Raw genomic sequence first — 18,566 nt, 5'->3', positions numbered from 1 at the left:
TGAAAAGTAGTTCAGGCGCTTAAGTATATTCTTTAAATTGTTGTGAGCTTGACAGAAACATACACTTGCTCTTATTACTGCTAGAGTCATTGATGTGACATGAATTTTGTTTCTGAAATCCTAGGCAGGTAGGCATTTGCAGCCTCACTGCAGAACCTTAATCTGGGTGTCACGGCACTCACCCTGCATCGATCTGTCGTTTCTTTAGCCGGATCAAAATGGTGTGTTGGCTCCTACTCAGTTTTTTTTTTCCAGGCAGAAATCTCAGTTTTAGCACCAATTTTAACAGTAGATAGAAACTATAACTAGTTATGCTGTGTTTACTTGTTACAGCACAAATTTTAAAATGAGCAAAATGGGTTTTAAAAATGCAAGAAAATAGATTGGCGTAGATTGTATTGCTAATTTTGTCTTTCTGAAATGTAGTTTTCTGATACACATCTTATCCCTTTCACAGTTTGTTCCTATTTTTAGTATAAAAAAATAAAAATTTTGTAGATTAATTATTTTAGTGAGGTTTGTTGCATAATTAAACAATGTGCACCATAATCTGCAGAAATAATCTGCACAAATTCCTTTTAAAGCACTTTTTCAAAATGACTTCATGATATGCTGGTCCATTTACTGTGTCCACACTGTGTGGATTAGTTTGAAGGATTTTATGTATATTTATTAGCTGAGCTGAACCAGTATTTCTAAATGTTCCTTCTGGGTCATTTTGCTTTTCCAGCTCCATCTTGCTTCGTATGTGTCTTGTTTCCTTGACAACATTTTCCCAGATGCTGCGATCACCATGGGAATGGTTCTGCTTAACGAAGCCGCCACCTCTAAGGGAGATGTTGGCAAGAGAAGGAGTAAGTGTTTCTTTCTCTCTTTTTTTCTCAACATAGTTAGTATAAGGGCTTAGTCTAAACTTAAAGCTCTGGATGTTTGCATTTTATTATTTTAAAACCAATAAGCAAAAATAAGATAAACTATTAAGTTATCAAGACACTATGTGTACCATCAACTTAAACCGTGTTGAGTTGGAGAAATAACCCAGCAGTCCCTCATGATCACAACCAGAAAGTCCATTTTCATTTGTATGACACATTGCCGACGTATATCTTGGGTCAAAATGGCTTTTATCCACTTTTTTACTTTTTGCTGTTTCCATTGAAAGTGGGGTGGATTTCATCATCTAGAGAAAAGGTGGTGCATCCTGTCTGTTTTACTGGAATAGTTTTTTCTTTACCATTAAAGGTTCCATTAATTTTTCCATTTAAGCATGAAAATGGTCCCAACAATTTCTAATGTGGCCAAGCTTCACTGTACTCATTTCCACTGTAAAATCCTCCTGTTTGCAGATTTCCTTTTGTGTTGGTTTTAGTGGGCTTATCTAAAGTATTTGAAAGTGCAGCTTGACATAGAGGATGCAAGGCTACTTGAGACCCTATTGGGTGATGTTTGCAAAGCAGCCAATCCAGTAGCCCCAAACACTTACAGCCAAATTGATTGGCTGATCCCCAAAAGCAAGATAAGTAAGACCGCTGATATTAGCTTCTGCAATAGACTATTTCACCTGTGTGTATTTGGTGTGTGAACAATTTAAAATGGGCATCTATAAGAATTTTAAGACAAGTATTCACAAATTTTAGATGTTCACAGGCAGCTGTGGTACCCAACACTCAAATACCTGGATTTCACTGTATAGCATTGAGCATATAGCATGCCGGCCGTAATAGTTTCAATAAAATTACAGAAACATTTAATAAATATGAATGAAATTGAAAAATATATATTTATTTCAGTAACTCAGTTCACAAAGTGAAATAATTAGTTGCAGGCCAAAGTTTTAAAGTCTTTATTTCTGTTAATCTTGAAGACTACAGCTACTGGGAAAAACAAAATTTTACATTAGAATATTTTCTTAGACCAAAAGAAAAATGAACATTTTAGCTTTAAAAAGTGGGCTTAATAAAAGGTTTGGTTACCGTTTTAAACTGTACTTCTACTCCATCGGAACACATATTCCAATTTATTAAATAGGACTGCATCTTGGAAACATTCATACCATCAAATATCTCCACTCGGCCTTCTTTTTACACAACTGTGTGTTTGTCAGGAAAAGAGGACGAATCTTCTTGGGTGTTCCTGGTCAGCTTTATGCTGTGCGACTGGCGATCCCGTTGTGTTTTTTTAGACAACTCTAATGTGAGTGAAAACACTTTTTGATGAATCAGTGTGTTCAGCCACTTTTAAGAACCCTGTCAGCGCTTTTCGGCCACTTAAAAAAAAAAAAAAAATGCTTTGTGGACACGTGCCCTAAAGGTAAGATTACCTAAGAGTTCTTGTTGAGACGTTAAAACTGGGAAATTAAAATGAACTGCTTCAAGCATTTTCCTTTTTCTGCAGTATGAGGCTGAACTCGCACAGACTATAGATGCATGTTGGGTACAACTTTCCCCTAGAATTTGTAGTGGACAAATGATTCTTAGTGGTATTGATCTTCAGCCTTTATTTAACACAGCTAAGATTATCTTGGTTGAGTTTTTTTTTTTTAAAGCTGAAAAAAGTGCCATTTAATATTTGTTAAATATCTACTAACGCTTGTTACTTAAAGATATGCTCTGAAATTGAATATGTTTATTATAAATACATGTTGGTGTAGTCAGTAGAGTCCCTGGAATACAGTTCACATACTGCTGAGTGCTGCTATGCAGAGTTACCTGCTGTTACTTGCTCTTATAGTTCATATGGGAGACAGAATGTGTAAGTGGAGTTGCTCAGATGCAGACTGTTCTTAAAGGAACATGTGGAACAATGGTGGAGCCTAAATGGCAAAGAGGTCATTGAAAAGAAAATGACCCCAGAAAAGATCCCAACATGAGCTACAGTTCAGAATCCCAGGTTAAAAGTTGATATATATATATCACCTCCTGAATAAAATGTCGATTCTTGTCAGATGAGATGAAATAAATTCAGTAGTATTGATAAAGCCAACGTTGCTGCCACTGCTTTATTTGCTGATATATTTGAAGGCAGGCACAACTCAATACATAAAGCTCCCAAAAAAATTAACTGAATTCACCAGTTCAGTCGCTCTTAGCCCCTCAGTATATCATGATGTTGGTTTTTAGGCCGTATGGTCCAGCCCCAGTGTAAGCCAAAATCATCAGAACTAAGAGAAAAGCACACTTTAAATAAATCATCCTATGTTTAGTGAAGCTAGAGATTAATGAGAACAAAAACAGCACTATAGCATTAGTTCTGAAACTTTTACTGGTGTAGACACTGAACCTTTATTTCACCACCTTGTAAAAGTCGTCTCCAGCTGCAAATTTCAGCAGTTTGAGTCAAAATAAAAATAATAATAATAAAAAATAAAAAAAGAAATGAAGATGCGCATCTTATCTATTTAGCGTTTCCCTGCTTTTTATAGTTGCTGCACTCCAGTTAATGAAAATCCTAAAGCCTCTCCTTGGTCGTCTTTGATCTTCAAGTTGTTGTTTTTTTTTCACCGCTTTGAGGTGCGTTTGGCCTCATTATCCTGCTGCAGCATGAACACTTCTCCAAAAAAGATGGCAAGCAGACGGCGCGCCGCGTCTCTGAAGACGCGAGTGACACCTCGCCTGTACCGGGCTAAAGATTCTCTGCAGGTGTTTGACTCCAGAATCACAAAATAGACCCAGACACGAACATTTCCACTTCCTCTTTTATATCCCGAGTTCCCTTTGATGCGCTGAATCATTGATGTTTCACGCCGTGCGTTCTCTGAGGTCTGTAAAAACGACACAGAGCTTTTGAGACGTTTAAAGGTAGGCTTCAAGTATTGTGGAGAAACGGTTTTGCAAAATTTTTGTTAGCCGTACCAGATACGCAAGCGTACACGTGTAGTTACACATCGTGTTATCTTTTCTACAGAAGAATCCAAATAAAAGAAACTTTGCTCTGTAAGGGGAAAGATCTCAGTTTAAGTCCAAAATAGATTTAATAACAAATATGTGCTGCTAGATGATCATCAGGTTTCGATATTTACTGTTGTTCATACCTTACAGATTTTTTTTTTTATGAAAGATTAAACTGATATCACACTGTTAATTTACCAAATGTAAATATTTCTATTTATGCAAAGAAATTGTTCTTTGACAAAGGTTAAAATATTAGATCAAGTCATTTTATTGGACTATAATGAAATTAACTTTGTAGCTTTTATTAGCCAGTTGTGTTTATTACATTTGCAAATGAACAGAAAATGTATTGATCATTCTACGGTCTGAGTCAGAGATGACAGATGTCAGCAAAAAAGGTAGATTAGAAATAAGTATATAAAGGTGGAGATAAGCAAAAAATTTTATCCAACTATATTCATGCTTAAGATTTCAAGAAACGAATTAAACTTTATGCAGTTGCATGAGTTTTACTCATCAATCTCTACTACCACCACCACTGCAGGCAAGATATTATTTTTCCCCCCCAAACTCGGAATGTCTACCTTGCAGGCTTGAGATATTTTTCTCAGTAGTTTTAAACTTTAAACTCTCCTTTCTCCTTTACCATTTGCAAGTATTTTTAGTAATTGGACATTTGGGCTTTAAAGAACCTCAGCAGCTCATTTGTAACCTTGAAGGACTGGAATGTCGTGCATTTCATTGATATTGATGTCAATCTGACTTATACTGTTACTATGACATCCTCCTTTTTTCAAAAAGATTCACTATACATCTCAGCTTTAATGTTATGAGAAGAAAATGCTTCGCTTTTTTTTTTTCCAGCCACATCGAAATCAAAACGTGCGTATTAAAACAGCGCATGCCGTCAACAAGTTCTCTTAGGGTAATTTGGCATTGCAGTCGCTTCCCATTTGTCTCCTAATGAGACATGCTTCACCTAATATAATTATGGAATCTCCTAATGTTTTTAATGGCCCCGCATGTTATGATTCAGATTGAGCCAAGTCATACAGTCAAAAGAGGGATTATGTTCTTTGTCACTGAAGGAAATTATTCAGTCTATACGGCTCGTCACTTCGCCAAGGGTCTTAAATAACCTGACATTTTTTAAATGCGTCACATGTGCGCATTTCGGAGCGTTGCGCTCAGATACGTGCTCAGTTTTATTGTCTGCGACTCGCAAAGGGGAACCTGCAACTTGGCACTGTTCAAGAAAGTATCGCCGCATATAAACACAGCGGCAGAACCCCTAATGTAGCAGCTCAGTGGACAATTTGAGAAAAAAAAAAGTTTTTAATTAAATCAATTTTTAATAATATTGATGGAGTCGCAGTCTCGCACAAATGTATTTTATTATTGTTGCCATGCAAACCACGAGAGCTTTACGTTTGTTGAGGTTGACACTAAAACACTACTTTGGTTTTTCAGACATCTTTTGTCCTGACACTAAAATGACACACTTGACACACACGCTCACACTCGCAGTGTGAACACATCTCACCGTTTGGTCTTCAAGAGAGGCACTCATCCTAATCCCTGATTAGCTGTATCTGTTGGCGGTGACAGTTAAATTCAACACGGTGCTTCTTGAGGATTAACCGCGGCACCAGGGTATGAGCATGTATTCACAATATCATATATGCGTATCTATATTTCACAGCCTGTACAACGTGACCTGTGACCAGGACTTCAGCTGAGGAGTTTTTAGAAGCTTTTGAAAAGGTTATGATCGGGAATTTTTAAAAGGGTCGTAACTTTGATAGAGCAGTGTTTTAATCTGAATCTGATGAGCTGAAATCGAAGTTTAAGCAGTGTTAGGCATGTTTATGTAAACTGACCTGAATATGATTTTGTGCGTGCGTGCGTGCGTGCGTGCGTGCGTGCGTGCGTGCGTGCGTGCGTGCGTGCGTGTGAATTAGTGTTGCATAGCTGTGTAGTTTTTTTTTGTTTTTGTTTTTGGCAACTCTGACAAAAATGAGTGGAAACTTTACTATTGGATAGGAAGCTTAATCCAAGACTATTTGTTTTTCGAGCTAAATAAAAGCAGGGTTTCCTCTAGGATTAATATTTTTAAATTGGTGGGTCATTTTCTCAGGCTTGAACTAAAAATGAATTCAGTGTAGCATTCCTCATTCCTTTTTTCTTTTTTTTTTGCCTTTTCCCTTCCTCTACTTCAGACTGCCTCAGGTTTATTTCCCTCCTCAGAGCAGCGCAGCGCACAGCAGCGAGCTTTACAGCTAGACAGGCAGGAGCCAGCAGTGTTGGTTTTAAAAATAAAGTAAATTTTTGCATTTCATATTCATATATTTAACTGTATAACTTGATTATATTTAATATAAATGTACAAATATAGACTCTATACAAAAAAACACTTCATTCTGAAGATGTGGTGGCTTCAAAAGGGTGCTTGTTTTTCTCCACCAAGCACTTCAAATATGTGCCCATATAAAATGGAAAATCTCAGATTTTACAGAAGCAAAAAAAAAGAGAGAAAATTTCAGAATTTCTTCGCCTGCAAGTCAAACTGAGTTTTACTGAACGGATCGGATTTGCATTGCTAACTGTGTTACCATCCGTAAATCAATAAAAACACCAACTGTTTCCAGACATTTCATTTTAATATGATTATCAATGTTAATTAGTTCAGCTGTTGGTGTGCGGCGTCATTCAGGTGTCTGTCGGACTGTGTGGTCGGGTAAATTAAGATGTTTGTTTACGTGAGGAGACGCCGTCGGCGTTTCCACGTCGGAGCCCTGCGAGCGGCCTCGATTTGAACAGAGATCAAAGCGTCGCATCAGCGCTTGTTGTCACTGATGCAAGTGAAATGATTAAAACTGACGCCTTCAGCCTGAAATCAAGCACCCAGATTAATGCACTGCAGTTTCCAAAAGTCACAGGTTTTTGTTTTGTAATTACCACGCTCGACTTTAGAGCGTCTGCAACTTCTGCACAGCGCTGAGCAAATTGAAAGCTTGAAAATGTGGATAATTGAAACAGAAATTTTGAGGTTTGTGCTTCAGCTTTTAGGATGAATGTTAAGTATTTTTACTGTTCATAAGTAAATAAAAAAACAAGGTCGTTAGAGTAACATATATTTGATATCTTTAAACATATTCACTGTTGAGAGTTTCTCTGAAAGTTGGTTTAGCTTGTCGGAGTGGTGGGTAGCTGCAAAGTGCTGCTTGTTCTCAGAGACAAACTCTACAAACTCACTGAGTTCAGTTTTTCATAAAGTATTTCAGTTTTTAGCCATATATTTAAAAAAGCCATTACTTTTGAAAGCTGAGTACAGTCTGTTCTCTCCAGCTAGAAACATTTCCATACCTCCAGATCTTTAGAAAGTGTTTTGTTACAGTCTGAATCCAGCCGCTTGAAAACGTTGTGGATTTTTTATTTTTTTATCTTTGTAGGATCAGTCTCTGTGTAACCTGTACGAGACCTAAGAAGGTACAGAAAATGAATGGTTAGACAGAGCTTATTCACATGACATTCTCAACTTCCCTTGATTATGCCAGAATATATATTTTTTTCACATCACTTTGTTTCTATTGATACTGTGGCCTAGATCTACAGCCGGTTTCATACCAATATATTCAGAGTCTTTTGTCTCCGACCAAAAGCAACCTTGGAGAAATATTATACAGAGTCTGAAATGGACTGCCTCTGTTGTAAACTGATACTCACAGGAGTTCGGAATCGCCCACAAATATTTGAAATCCTAAAAAAAAAAAGGCTTATAAGTGCCTATTCCAATTGTTCAAACACCAAATATACCTTCAGATGCAGCAGAAACAGTCTTGGCATGATATACATCTAGAGTCATATCTCCTGGAAAGGTTGCTTTGCAAAAGAAAACCAGCATCAAGTAACACTGCGACTCTTCCAGCTTCGCAAGCTGCATTTTTAGTGGAATAGTTTAAATACTCTCAACAGCAGAAATCCATAAATAGGGAGATTTTACACAAATAATTTGGAAACGCACAAAAACCGCAGAGATGAGTCCGTGAACACTGAACCTAGAGTAGGCGAGAGTCCGCTGTTTTTTTTTCTTGAATTAATCACAAAGCGGCAACCAAAACCACGAGTAAAAGGTGATTAAAATCATTTTGGTGAAATTGGATTTGTAAGTTTAGTATTAGGCTGAGCACTTAAACATCAGAAAAGTGCAATCTAAATTGGTAAGAGGGACTTTTCCCAAAACCTGCACATGCTGCATCTTCTGTTATTTTGAATTTAACTAGTCTACTTGAATGTAATCGTACAGACTTTTACTTTCGGACTCCATAATCACATTCCCTTCCATGGGATTTATCATGTATTTTTCTGACATTCTGTTTTCCCTCTGCGTAGTCATCTGCCTGGTTGGCCTCGGGCTGGTGGTGTTTTTCTTCAGCTTCCTGCTCTCCGTCTTCAGGTCCAAGTACCACGGATACCCCTACAGGTAACTATAGGAACAAATTCCTTCACTCCAGCTCTGTACAAACAAACCCTACACTCAGATTTAAATGCAAAGCTGAATAATTTGAATCCCAAAACGACTGCAGTGTTTCAATAAAAATCAGCAGATTTCGCCGCATCAGTTTTGAAGTGCGTTCATCACGTTTTCACCTTTTATTCTTCTTCAGTCGACTCATTTCGCAGTCATCGGCCAATAGATGTTTTCCAAAGGCGGAAAATGTTGGAAATGTGTGGACAGTCATTTTTTGTGGCTTAGTGAGCCAGAACAGCAGCAATTTGGTCTCACCTTTAGCTAAAGGTCACAGCCACATAAAAAAAAAAAAAAAAAGATTTAATGTGTGACAGAAAATACTCTACAGGTCTGCAGAGTCTGTCTTCAATTCATCGCCACTTGAGCAGGATATTACAGTGCTGCACCCAGGGCTCCCAAATGCTGAAACTAACTTGTAGAGTTGAGTGAGTTTCAGGAGGCCAAGTGCTCTCCAACAGAGCTCAGTGATTATTTTTCCAGAGGCTTCAATCTTGTTTTTCAGTTGTTTTATATATCATTATTTGTCCTGCTACATTTTGTTGTGAATCTCTGCAGCCGTGTGATTTCCTTTCCAATGAAAATCCACAACAAGTACTACTGACTACCTGGGGAGTAACTTACACCGTAGTGTTGGCAGCACAGGGGACTGGTGGAGATCATTTTTAGTTTTTTTAGAAAGAGCTTGAGATGGAAGATGGAACTGCTTTTGTATCGCTGGGCGATACGACAATAACGACAAATATCGCAGTAGAGTCGTGATCGATGTAAATAGAAAATGGAAAGTCGATCATTTCACCGAACTCCCATCCGGAAACGCACAGCATTCTGGGGGATGTAGGCTCAGGAAAAATGTTAGACGCCAAGCTAAGAAATGTTGATGGCGTCAACTAACTCGTTCGCTCTTTGGTTGCCTAGCAACACTCTGTATAGTAACTTGCGCAGTTTCATGTCTTGAGTATGTGGGAGCAGTTTCATGTTTCACCACCAGTCCCTGAAGCCACTCAAAAATGTTTAGAAGGAGTAAAAGAGGAGGAAAGGTCTCATCACTACTTTGGCAGTATTTTAGATACAAAAAAAAAAGTCAATAATTATATCGATTGATATGAAATGCCGACATCGTGATGCCGTATCAACCAGCCCTAACATATCAATACGTTTTGCCTGTCTCTGTTGTAGACGCTACGTCATCCGTTTTTACAAAAGTAAAAATGTTAAAAGTGCTGAAACTGCAGCAGAAACTAGAAGACTGTCAAACTCGATGATTTACTCAGTTTCTCGACTTCAACATCGACTCGAAACTTCCCTCATTTATTTGTGAGATCAGAGGAGGATGAGGAGGATATGAAGCATGCGACCCTTTTTTTTTTTCTTTTTCTGCCGTTTTCCAGTCCTGAGATTAGATGCTGCACTTTAGCGCTGCTTATATTAAGCAGTGCCATTTCAAATGGATGTTATTTATGTTTGATTGCTACTTCCTTTGTATGATTGAAGCGCATGCTTTGAATTCTGAACGGCCTCGAAATATTCAGTGGCGAGTATGCTACTTCTCATTTCCCTCAATAAATGCCAGAGTATTTTCAGACATTTGAGCAAATTTTCCTGATTACTTGCTTTCACAAACAGTTTTAGGGGGAAAAAATCATTTCAGTGTTTGTGTGTGTTTTTTCCTTTCTAACAGTTACTTTTTTTTCCAGCTTTCTTATCAAGTAAAATGCAGACTGAGGAAGAGGAGAAGGAGGTCAGAGGATGATGAAGAGGCGGTACAGGTTGAAGAGGAGTGAAGAACATATTTGGAAAACTAAACGCGCGTTGTGGGATTTTTCTTTTGTTGCTTCTGCTGTCCTGGAATCACGATGTTAAAAAAGATAATTTTTTTTGTAATGATGGAAATGAAGTTGTTTTCATGTCTGTATCTTCACAACATTATCATTGGATTAACTTGAGAATGTTAATCCAATTCTATTTTTTTTTACATCTATCAGTCAATCAGCTAATGCTCTTTTTACATTTTCAATTAAGCAACTAAAACATATTAGTAACTGTGTCATATTTAAAACTTTCACCTTTGAGGTTTTTTAGGCAGGGAAGTTTCTCAATTAATGGAAATGTATAAATAGGTTACATTTTTTTATTATTCTTACAATTTTTCCTGTATTGATGCATTAGAAAACTTAGGATGTTTGATCTTGGATGTATTAAAATCTTTTATTACTGCCTCTAACGTATGTGTCACTTCATCAGTGAACTATGTTACGATAAAAGCGCAACAAGAATAAAAATATGGCGCATATTTCATGTGTTCTGTAATAAGCTTTACATTTTCTGAACATTTTTTTACTCGTCCGAACTGATTTGATCCAGTCGCTGTTCTTTCTGTAATCTTTTCTTACAATAAGTTGATTTTTTTTTTTTTTTGACAGGGAATGATTACTTCTAAAATCCTTCAGCTCAAAAGAATAAATAATTAAGTTGAAGCTCGTAAAGCTCATTTCTGAACTTTACGTTTTTTTGAGTCTTAATCAAAAATCCTGGTCTGTGTGTTTTTCCCTCCCGGGTTCGTTGACACTAAATCAGACGTGCAGAAAATAGCTCTGCAGAGTCTGCCGAAGACCGAACCGAGTGTTAACATTTCTTTCCGAGGCGCAGGTCACTTACAGAATCCATGCATTTCTAATTCTCTTCCTTGTGAACTGCCCTCTGAAACACTGAGTGGGCCGAGCCGCTGCAGTCGTTTACGTAAGCTGCTCTGTGTGGGCAGACGAAGGAATGGGTCCACGGAACGAGTAGTTTGACAAATGGAGTAAAAATATTCTCTTGCATTCTTTTCTATTTTTACTCTAAATCTGTGGAAGGCTGAACAATTGTTTGTGTGCATGCTGGTCTGAGATTACGTGCAGAAAAGGACAATCCTGGCCCACAATGACTGGTTTCCAAAATCATATATATATATATATATATATGATTTTATTTTTCTATTTGCAAGAATGATGGCACTGTTCCAGTAATACCTTCCCTTCCTCCTTTGTTTACGCTGGAAATAGGTTTCTGATTTAGAGTATGAAAATATCTGTGTGCTTTTTCACATCCGGTTACAGTCCAGGTCAAAAGTGTTCATGTACTTGTCACCAGCATGAATTTTTGTTTTTTTTTATTTCATGAATTACTTAAACCGTTAAGTCATCCACCAATTTCTGGATAAATGTCGCTCAACGAGCAGAAGAGAAAGTTAACTTAAACAGTTGGGTATGTTTACTGAAGCATAAATAAAATAAAAAATACATTGCAGTAGCAGTATATTTGAATTAAACTGAAGACCAGTGCTGATCATCTGCAGTGAGGATGCATTTCCCATCTGTTGTCCCTCAGCTGTCGGCCTTTTCGGTCAGTGAAGGACGGAGGAACAAATGTCACGTTCAATGGGGGGCAGCGGTATTTGCAAATGGGGAAAAAAATCAATGGAGATATTTGAGAGAGGACAGTTGTAGAGTAAAATATGCATCACTTAAAATAATCCACCCCCAACAATTTGCTCGCCTGCTCAAATTAGATTAATATTTAAAGATGTGCTCTACTTTCCAAACAAACAAATGACCCCACATCTTCTGTCTGGACTGTTAACTGAATCCTTTTTGCTCTTTTTCAGTTTTAACCTGCATCATTTTACACATTTTTTTCCCTCCCTTATCTGCTCTTAGCGTTGCCACAGACCTATTGGGAAATCCTTCATCGGTCTCTGTTCTGTGGAATGTTTCTTCCACTCACATCCACTACATTTCATTTCTCTCCCATTTCAGAAGCAGATCATCTGATCCCTGCATCTTTTCGTGAAGCTTGTCTGCGTTGTTACTCTGACAAGTTGTGATCCTTGTTAAATCTGTTTAGCTTTTATCAAACTTTTAAAATCTCTTTCTGTGGCCCTCTCTCTCTTTTTTTGTTTCCCAGTAGCTGTGCTTTATGCTGCCATCATTGCTGATCTGACTCCAGGGTTTGATCTTCCCGTCTCATCTAACCTCTGTTAGCTTACCGCTGTGCAGTGGTCAACTTTGAAGAACGTTGTCTGTTGCCTCACAGCTGAGGGCATGATGCCACCAACCTCTCCTTGAATCGTCCACAAACCCCTTTTCTCTGTCGGCATCGGGACCAAAGCCGCCATATTCGTCACTGGAGGGCGGCTCTAGCTGTTGCTACTTTGTTGCATCACTGTTTGTTTGTTTTGTTTGTTTTTGATTTGTTTTGTTGGGTTTATTTTGTACATGAGTGTCTGCGTTTGGATCTTTGTGCATCTGTTGGTTTTGCTGAATTGCCAGAGTAATTAGAAGGAATTTTGAAAATGGGAATTGTTGGACGTTTTGCTTAAAACACACAAAAAACATATATTTGCAATCACTGAAGAAAATTATGCGATCTGTGGTTTGGATTATCTCGTTGTAGTTACTTTAAGTATTTTTTCACTGAGCGCCATCAGTGAAACAGACCCTCAGCATCATCCTACCACCACCTTGCTTGCGTTCTTCCTGTTTTTTTCTTTCCAGACAGTCGAGCTGTTTAGCTAACCCCGTGAATACGTTGGGTTGTTTCGACATTAATCTCAGAAATTTTCTCAAATAATTTTGGAAATATGAGTTTGAAAAGTTGAACATTTTCCAAAGTCAAAAACCTTCGACTTTTGAAATCTGAAATTTCCCCAAACACTTTTTTTTTTTTTTCCTCAAATTCTTTTGAACTTAATCTCAAAGTTTCTGAGTTTTTGGGCTCTGATATACGGAAGCAAGGTACAGCAATACAGACGGAGCACTTTTCAAATTTAATTTTAAAAATATTTAAAAATAATTAACACAATAATTTTACCTGCCCTCGTTCTTACACAGCTTGCAACTTGCACACTGTTGAATCATCACTTCCCACCTGAAAGGAGACTGGTTTAAATACAATATATCAAGCAACTACGTATTGTAGCACAATGCTTCACATCTTAAACTGAACTAGTTTTAAAATTCCTCTGCATATGTTCTTTATAGGTACAAAATAAATTTGAGGGAAATCCTCATTGGCCAAACACGCATCGATCTTGTAATTCGCCTCTGACACCAGGCTCCGTTCACTCAGGAAACCATCATCATTCGTCCCCACACCCCGACCGAGGCGTCAGTCCTTGATGTGCGAAAAACTAATTTATATCTCTGCTACGTCTTGGAGATTCCTCTGAACATCCTCTCCAACCCTGCTGCAGTAATCACAAAGGTGATGAGAAAAGACACTTCAGGATACTCAACTGCAGGCAGCAATCATAATTCAGCAAAAATATTATGTTGTTTCTCATCCGCGACCCTTCCAACCCGCCCCGGCCCATAGATAACCCCGGATCTGCCCAGAAACATCATCACCGAGATTCATAGCTGTCACCGCTGCTTTACCTGAGGGGGCTGAGAGGCGTGGACAAGAGAGGCTGTTAGGGGAGTGAAAAAGAAAATGCTAAATAAATGTACCTGTATTAACCGTGTAGCGCTCCGGAACGACAACCTGGAAAATCCTGCACTGGAAAAAGAGCCGTCTAGCTAACTCTGTGTTTGCCTCAAACAAACATCAATCTGTTTTGATTTTAAGTGAAGGCGACTCAAAAAGATTGCAAAAAATCTTCAAACTTGACACATGTGAGATTAACACAAAAACAAATATGCAGTTTTTTTTTTTAATATGATCACAATCTAGCATCATTACTCGGATCAGTCGCTGCTTTCTGTAGAAAAAATATATTTCTAAAATACATTTGCTGCTGATTCTGTGTAACCCAAACATTATCTGTTCAAAATAGTAGCGGTGTGAATTTAAATCAGTAAAATTATTCATTCTATGAAGGTGTTTTGGTGTCAAACAGGTGGCCCTCATTTAAAGCTGCAGTATGTAACTTTTATTTTATTTTACTTTTTAAATGTTATGCATATTTGTTGCAACTACCACTATTTTGTGACACCATAGTATGATGTAGGTAGTTTGTGGAAAGAAAAAAAAATCAAGCTGCTCTGTCGTTTTCTCCCTGTACGAACTGCAGAAATACGCCACTGTCAGAAACAACCAATCAGAGCCAGGAGGAGGGTCTTAGCGTTGTTAATCATCATTAGTGTGCACACTACATTTTATTCTTCTTTATCACAAGACACTGCAACAGAGATTTTTCAAATGACGCAAATGGAAGAGTCGTAAATACCCAACACTCACATAGTCGAATAAACGCAACAATCAGCACATCTTTAGTTATTTTAGTGGCTGACATGACTAGAAAAGCATGATATTAGTTCAGTTCACTTACTATTTAAAAAGGCCAAACCAGTTTAAACAATCTGTACCATTTATTTATTTATTTATTTCGAACGTTTTAATAGTATAAAATCATGCACAAGAATAAGGAATGCAAAAGACACATTTTTTTGTACCACAGTAAACTTAACATGCTCGAAAAGAAGTAGGAAACTTATGAACTGCTGCCCTGTAAACTCATACAGTATTTTCAGATGAACCCTCATTAATAAATCAAATTCATTAATTTTCCGTCTTATCTGGACTTACATATGTGTAAATATATACCCACCATTATTATAAAAACAGTGATTAAGTTTCTTACTGATTTATGTTGGAAGTTTGTTGATGGCTAGAAAAGCTTTGTAGAATTTTTTAATCAAACATTAATCAGGCCAAATGTAAAAACTGTATTTGTGTCTCTCTAATTTTGACAGAAAATCCACAATAAATTCCCAAATGAACACAAAATACTTCTTGCAGCAAATCCTGGCAGCCAAATTATGTTTCACTCTGGAAAGAGGAAAAGATTATAGAAAATATTGGAAAGTCAAAGACATGATTATAGCACGGGACACCTCTAGGACATTTTTCAATAAGCTCTGGAAGATGTTGCTCAGAGGGTGGCTGGAGTCACATTAGCGCAAAAATAAACCAACTACTTTTAAGATTAAAGTTCCCTGCGAGAACAAAGTTTGCGCTTTCATCAAAGCCGATGTATTCACACCCCATGTACTCATAATCGATGAAAGGATACTTTTGCTGTCGGATCAAGGCGTGTACATTTTATTTTTTCTGCTTTAAGTCTTAAATCAGGTCATACGCAGCGAGACCTTGGAGAAACAGCGGTTTTATCGGGCCTTCTCGGAAAACAGGACCAGGAAGATTCCGCTGACATTTTTATGCGTAAAAGAACTTCAGTGCTGTGATTTAATGATTTCCCTGTGCTTGTGGGACTAGATTTGAGCTACAACTGGACTTCTTACGACACATTAAAAAGTCGCACCCTCTCACTGACGCCTGGGAGCCGAAGTGGAACATAAAACGAAAAGCAAAAGACGTATTTTGCCAATGCTGACAGGACAAATCATGAGTAAAAAGAGCCACTTGGAAACCCTTTACTCAGTTTGAAAGGAATCTAGAAAGATTGTTCATAGTTTCACACTCGCACTACTTTATGAGGTGCACAATACTAGCACCAACTTGATTTTGGTCTATATTGACATGACGGTATTATGCAGATGAGTCAGCTGTACATCCATGATGCTAATCTTCCGTTCTGTCCCAATGTTGCTTCGTTGGTTAGAGATGTGGTGGCTGTTGGACCAGAGGGGCCATGTTGAAACCAGTGTGGAAGCATTTGAGCTTTGTGATTATGTTCAGCTGAAAGTAAGGAGGCTAAAGTGTGGGAGGAAAACCACTGATGATGATGCAAGTCAGTGTTTAACACTTATTTTCTTAAAGTTGACATTTTAATCTAACAAACAAAAGTTTTGGGGAATAAAGTTCTCGAAAAATGAAGACACCACTTAAAATGATCAGTTCTCTGATTTTACTCTTTCCAGGTTTATATTTGAGTAAAATGAACATTGTTCTTTTATTTTATTGACATGTCTCTGAAATTTCAAGTAAAAATTTAGCATTTATTTGTAGAAAATGAGAAATGGTCAAAATAACTAAATAGATGCAGAGCTTTCAGACCTCAAATAATGCAAAAAAATCAAGTTCATATTCATTCAGAAACAACAATACTGAAGTTTTAACTCATTAAGAGTTCAGAAATCAATATTAGGTGCAATAACCTTGAAGTTTTCAATTCTGTTGAGTGCAGTGGTCTTTTCATTTTTCCAGGTCTGTGTATTCTAGTTATTCTAGTCTAGTTTAGATATAACTTTACATCAGTTTTATCTTTTTTTTGTGCCTGGTCTGATCACCCCTCTTAACATTTCAGTCCGACTCTGCTGTCTTGAATCAGATTGACCGTTCTCTTAGCTCCAGCATCAACTGTCTCTCATTGGAGCTTTTAGTCTTTTCAGGCTTTTTTCTATAAACCAGAGAGACGCTTCAATGTGAAAATCCAAGCAGGTCAGCAGTTTTTACGTTTCTCAGACCTGCTGCTGTCTGGGACTGACAACCACTCCACGTTCTAAGTCCCTTAGATCCCGTCTTCCTCGTCCTTCTGATGCTCAGTTGTCTTCAATGCCTGTTTTAGCTAACAATCCTACCTTAATCTCCTTCAGGTGTCTGCACTAAGTTTCTTTCCTAAAGTAGTCACGTTCTTATTTTTATGCTGCATAGCATCAATGTATTTTTCTGCAACTCTTCCACACCACCAGCCTCACTCCAAACTTTTGAGTTTGATTTAACTTAGTATTTTTGAAGGCAAGTGTTTTCAGGAGGAAATAAGAGAAGCTAATTTCCTTGACTTACTGTGCTGTTCATTTTTTTCTTTAGCTATCCTACGAGAAAACTTGATAACGGTTAAGTTGAAGCATACAGCTGCCAGTTTGTACGACTAACAATAATCTTTAGCTTCAGATCTCATAAAATATAGTTTTAAAGTTGCTTACTCTGCAAAAACAAACAAACAAACAAAAAAAGTTACAAAGTAATTCATACGTCAGCTGGCCTGGCTGCTGTCAAAGGTTTTTCCATGTTTCTCTGTATGGGATGTTCTGAAAGTGAAACAGTAAATGTATAAGTGTTTTTTCCCCCTTTGTTCCATCTGTGACTAAAGGAAAAACTCCTCTATGACTCCTATATGTGTCTGGAGAAGGGGAAGTGTACGCAGAGTGCAGAATGTGCGTTTACGCTCCCCCCTGTTCCTGTCAGAACCGAACTTTCCTCCTCGCATCTTCAGCAGACAGCAACCACCGAGAGACGGCAGCTATTTCCTCAGCAAGTCCAAAAGTCTTCTCTCGCCGAGCTCTGATGGGCTGCCGTCGCTCTCTCTAGCGCCGCACATCACCGTGGAAACCATTTCCTGCATCTGCGATGACTTTTCGCCTAACAGCCGAGTACGAGCATGTGCGCCGATGTACTATTTAAATATGTATGCTTAGAGTAAATGAAGTGAGGGAAAGAGCAAACAGGCAAAACAAGCTGGCATACATGAAGGCGGCGTGTTTCCTCGTTTCATGTTTAAGTTGGGAGTTTTCTTTGAAGTCGCGTTCGAAGGTTTGCTTTAGGTTGTAGTTTCGGCTGCGAGTTTTATTGAGACATTACTCTAAAGGACATGAATGTTTAATATGCTGATATTTTATACAGAGTGCAGTTTTAGTCAAGAATTTTCAGGTCTAGAAGGAGAAGAAGCTTCCAGAAAATGTTCTTGTATCTGTAATGTTTTTAGTTCTATTTTCTCATAGTTGTTTTATTGTTCTTTGTTTTTATTTTATTTTATTTTATTTGCATATATGGTGCTTTAGAAATAAAGTGGCACACTATGGTGAAACAGGTCTGAGATAGAAAACGATACCGTACCAATATTGACAATTTTTGTCGTTTCAACTACAAATTTGCCAATAAAAGGCACGTCCAATGCAATGTTATGGTCAAGTGAGATCAAAAAGTCGACAAATCAATTTTCTTATCCTACCCCGAGCTGCAAGTTGCTTGCATGACCAGCTAATTTGGATAAAAACAAAATAAAGATGTAATTGGACTTTTATCTGCGGGTTACAACAGAACCTCTCTTCCAAAATTCAGGACTTTCTATCTGTGTGAACTATTCAAAATCCAAATGGCAGAAATTTGCCATTCAGTTCTAAATGGCAACAAAAACTTAATGTGTGTAATTGGTTCATTTACATACAAATAAATTTGTTAATTTACATACAAATACCTCTGTAAGT

The 18,566-nt window shown here is 37.7% G+C and overlaps 2 protein-coding genes across 7 annotated transcripts in view; one reads left to right on the top strand and one right to left on the bottom strand.

Annotated features, from left to right (window-relative positions):
* tusc3 (dolichyl-diphosphooligosaccharide--protein glycosyltransferase subunit TUSC3) overlaps nt 1-10,642 on the top strand; it is a 61,971-nt gene extending 51,329 nt beyond the window's left edge. The window contains exons 8-10 of the mRNA XM_008417549.3: nt 780-854; nt 8,283-8,373; nt 10,116-10,642. Coding sequence (XP_008415771.1) covers nt 780-854; nt 8,283-8,373; nt 10,116-10,131 — 182 coding nt within the window. The 3' untranslated portion in view covers nt 10,132-10,642. The remainder of the gene's footprint in view (nt 1-779; nt 855-8,282; nt 8,374-10,115) is intronic.
* LOC103469533 (uncharacterized) overlaps nt 1-18,566 on the bottom strand; it is a 479,729-nt gene that overhangs the window by 434,509 nt on the left and 26,654 nt on the right. The window lies entirely within an intron of this gene.

Source organism: Poecilia reticulata, chromosome 1 (assembly GCF_904066995.2).
Source record: "Poecilia reticulata chromosome 1, P_reticulata-male-v2, whole genome shotgun sequence".
In the NCBI taxonomy this organism is placed as follows: domain Eukaryota; kingdom Metazoa; phylum Chordata; class Actinopteri; order Cyprinodontiformes; family Poeciliidae; genus Poecilia; species Poecilia reticulata.
The sequence above is the reverse complement of the archived record's forward strand: the minus strand, read 5'-3'. Positions and strand labels throughout refer to the sequence as shown.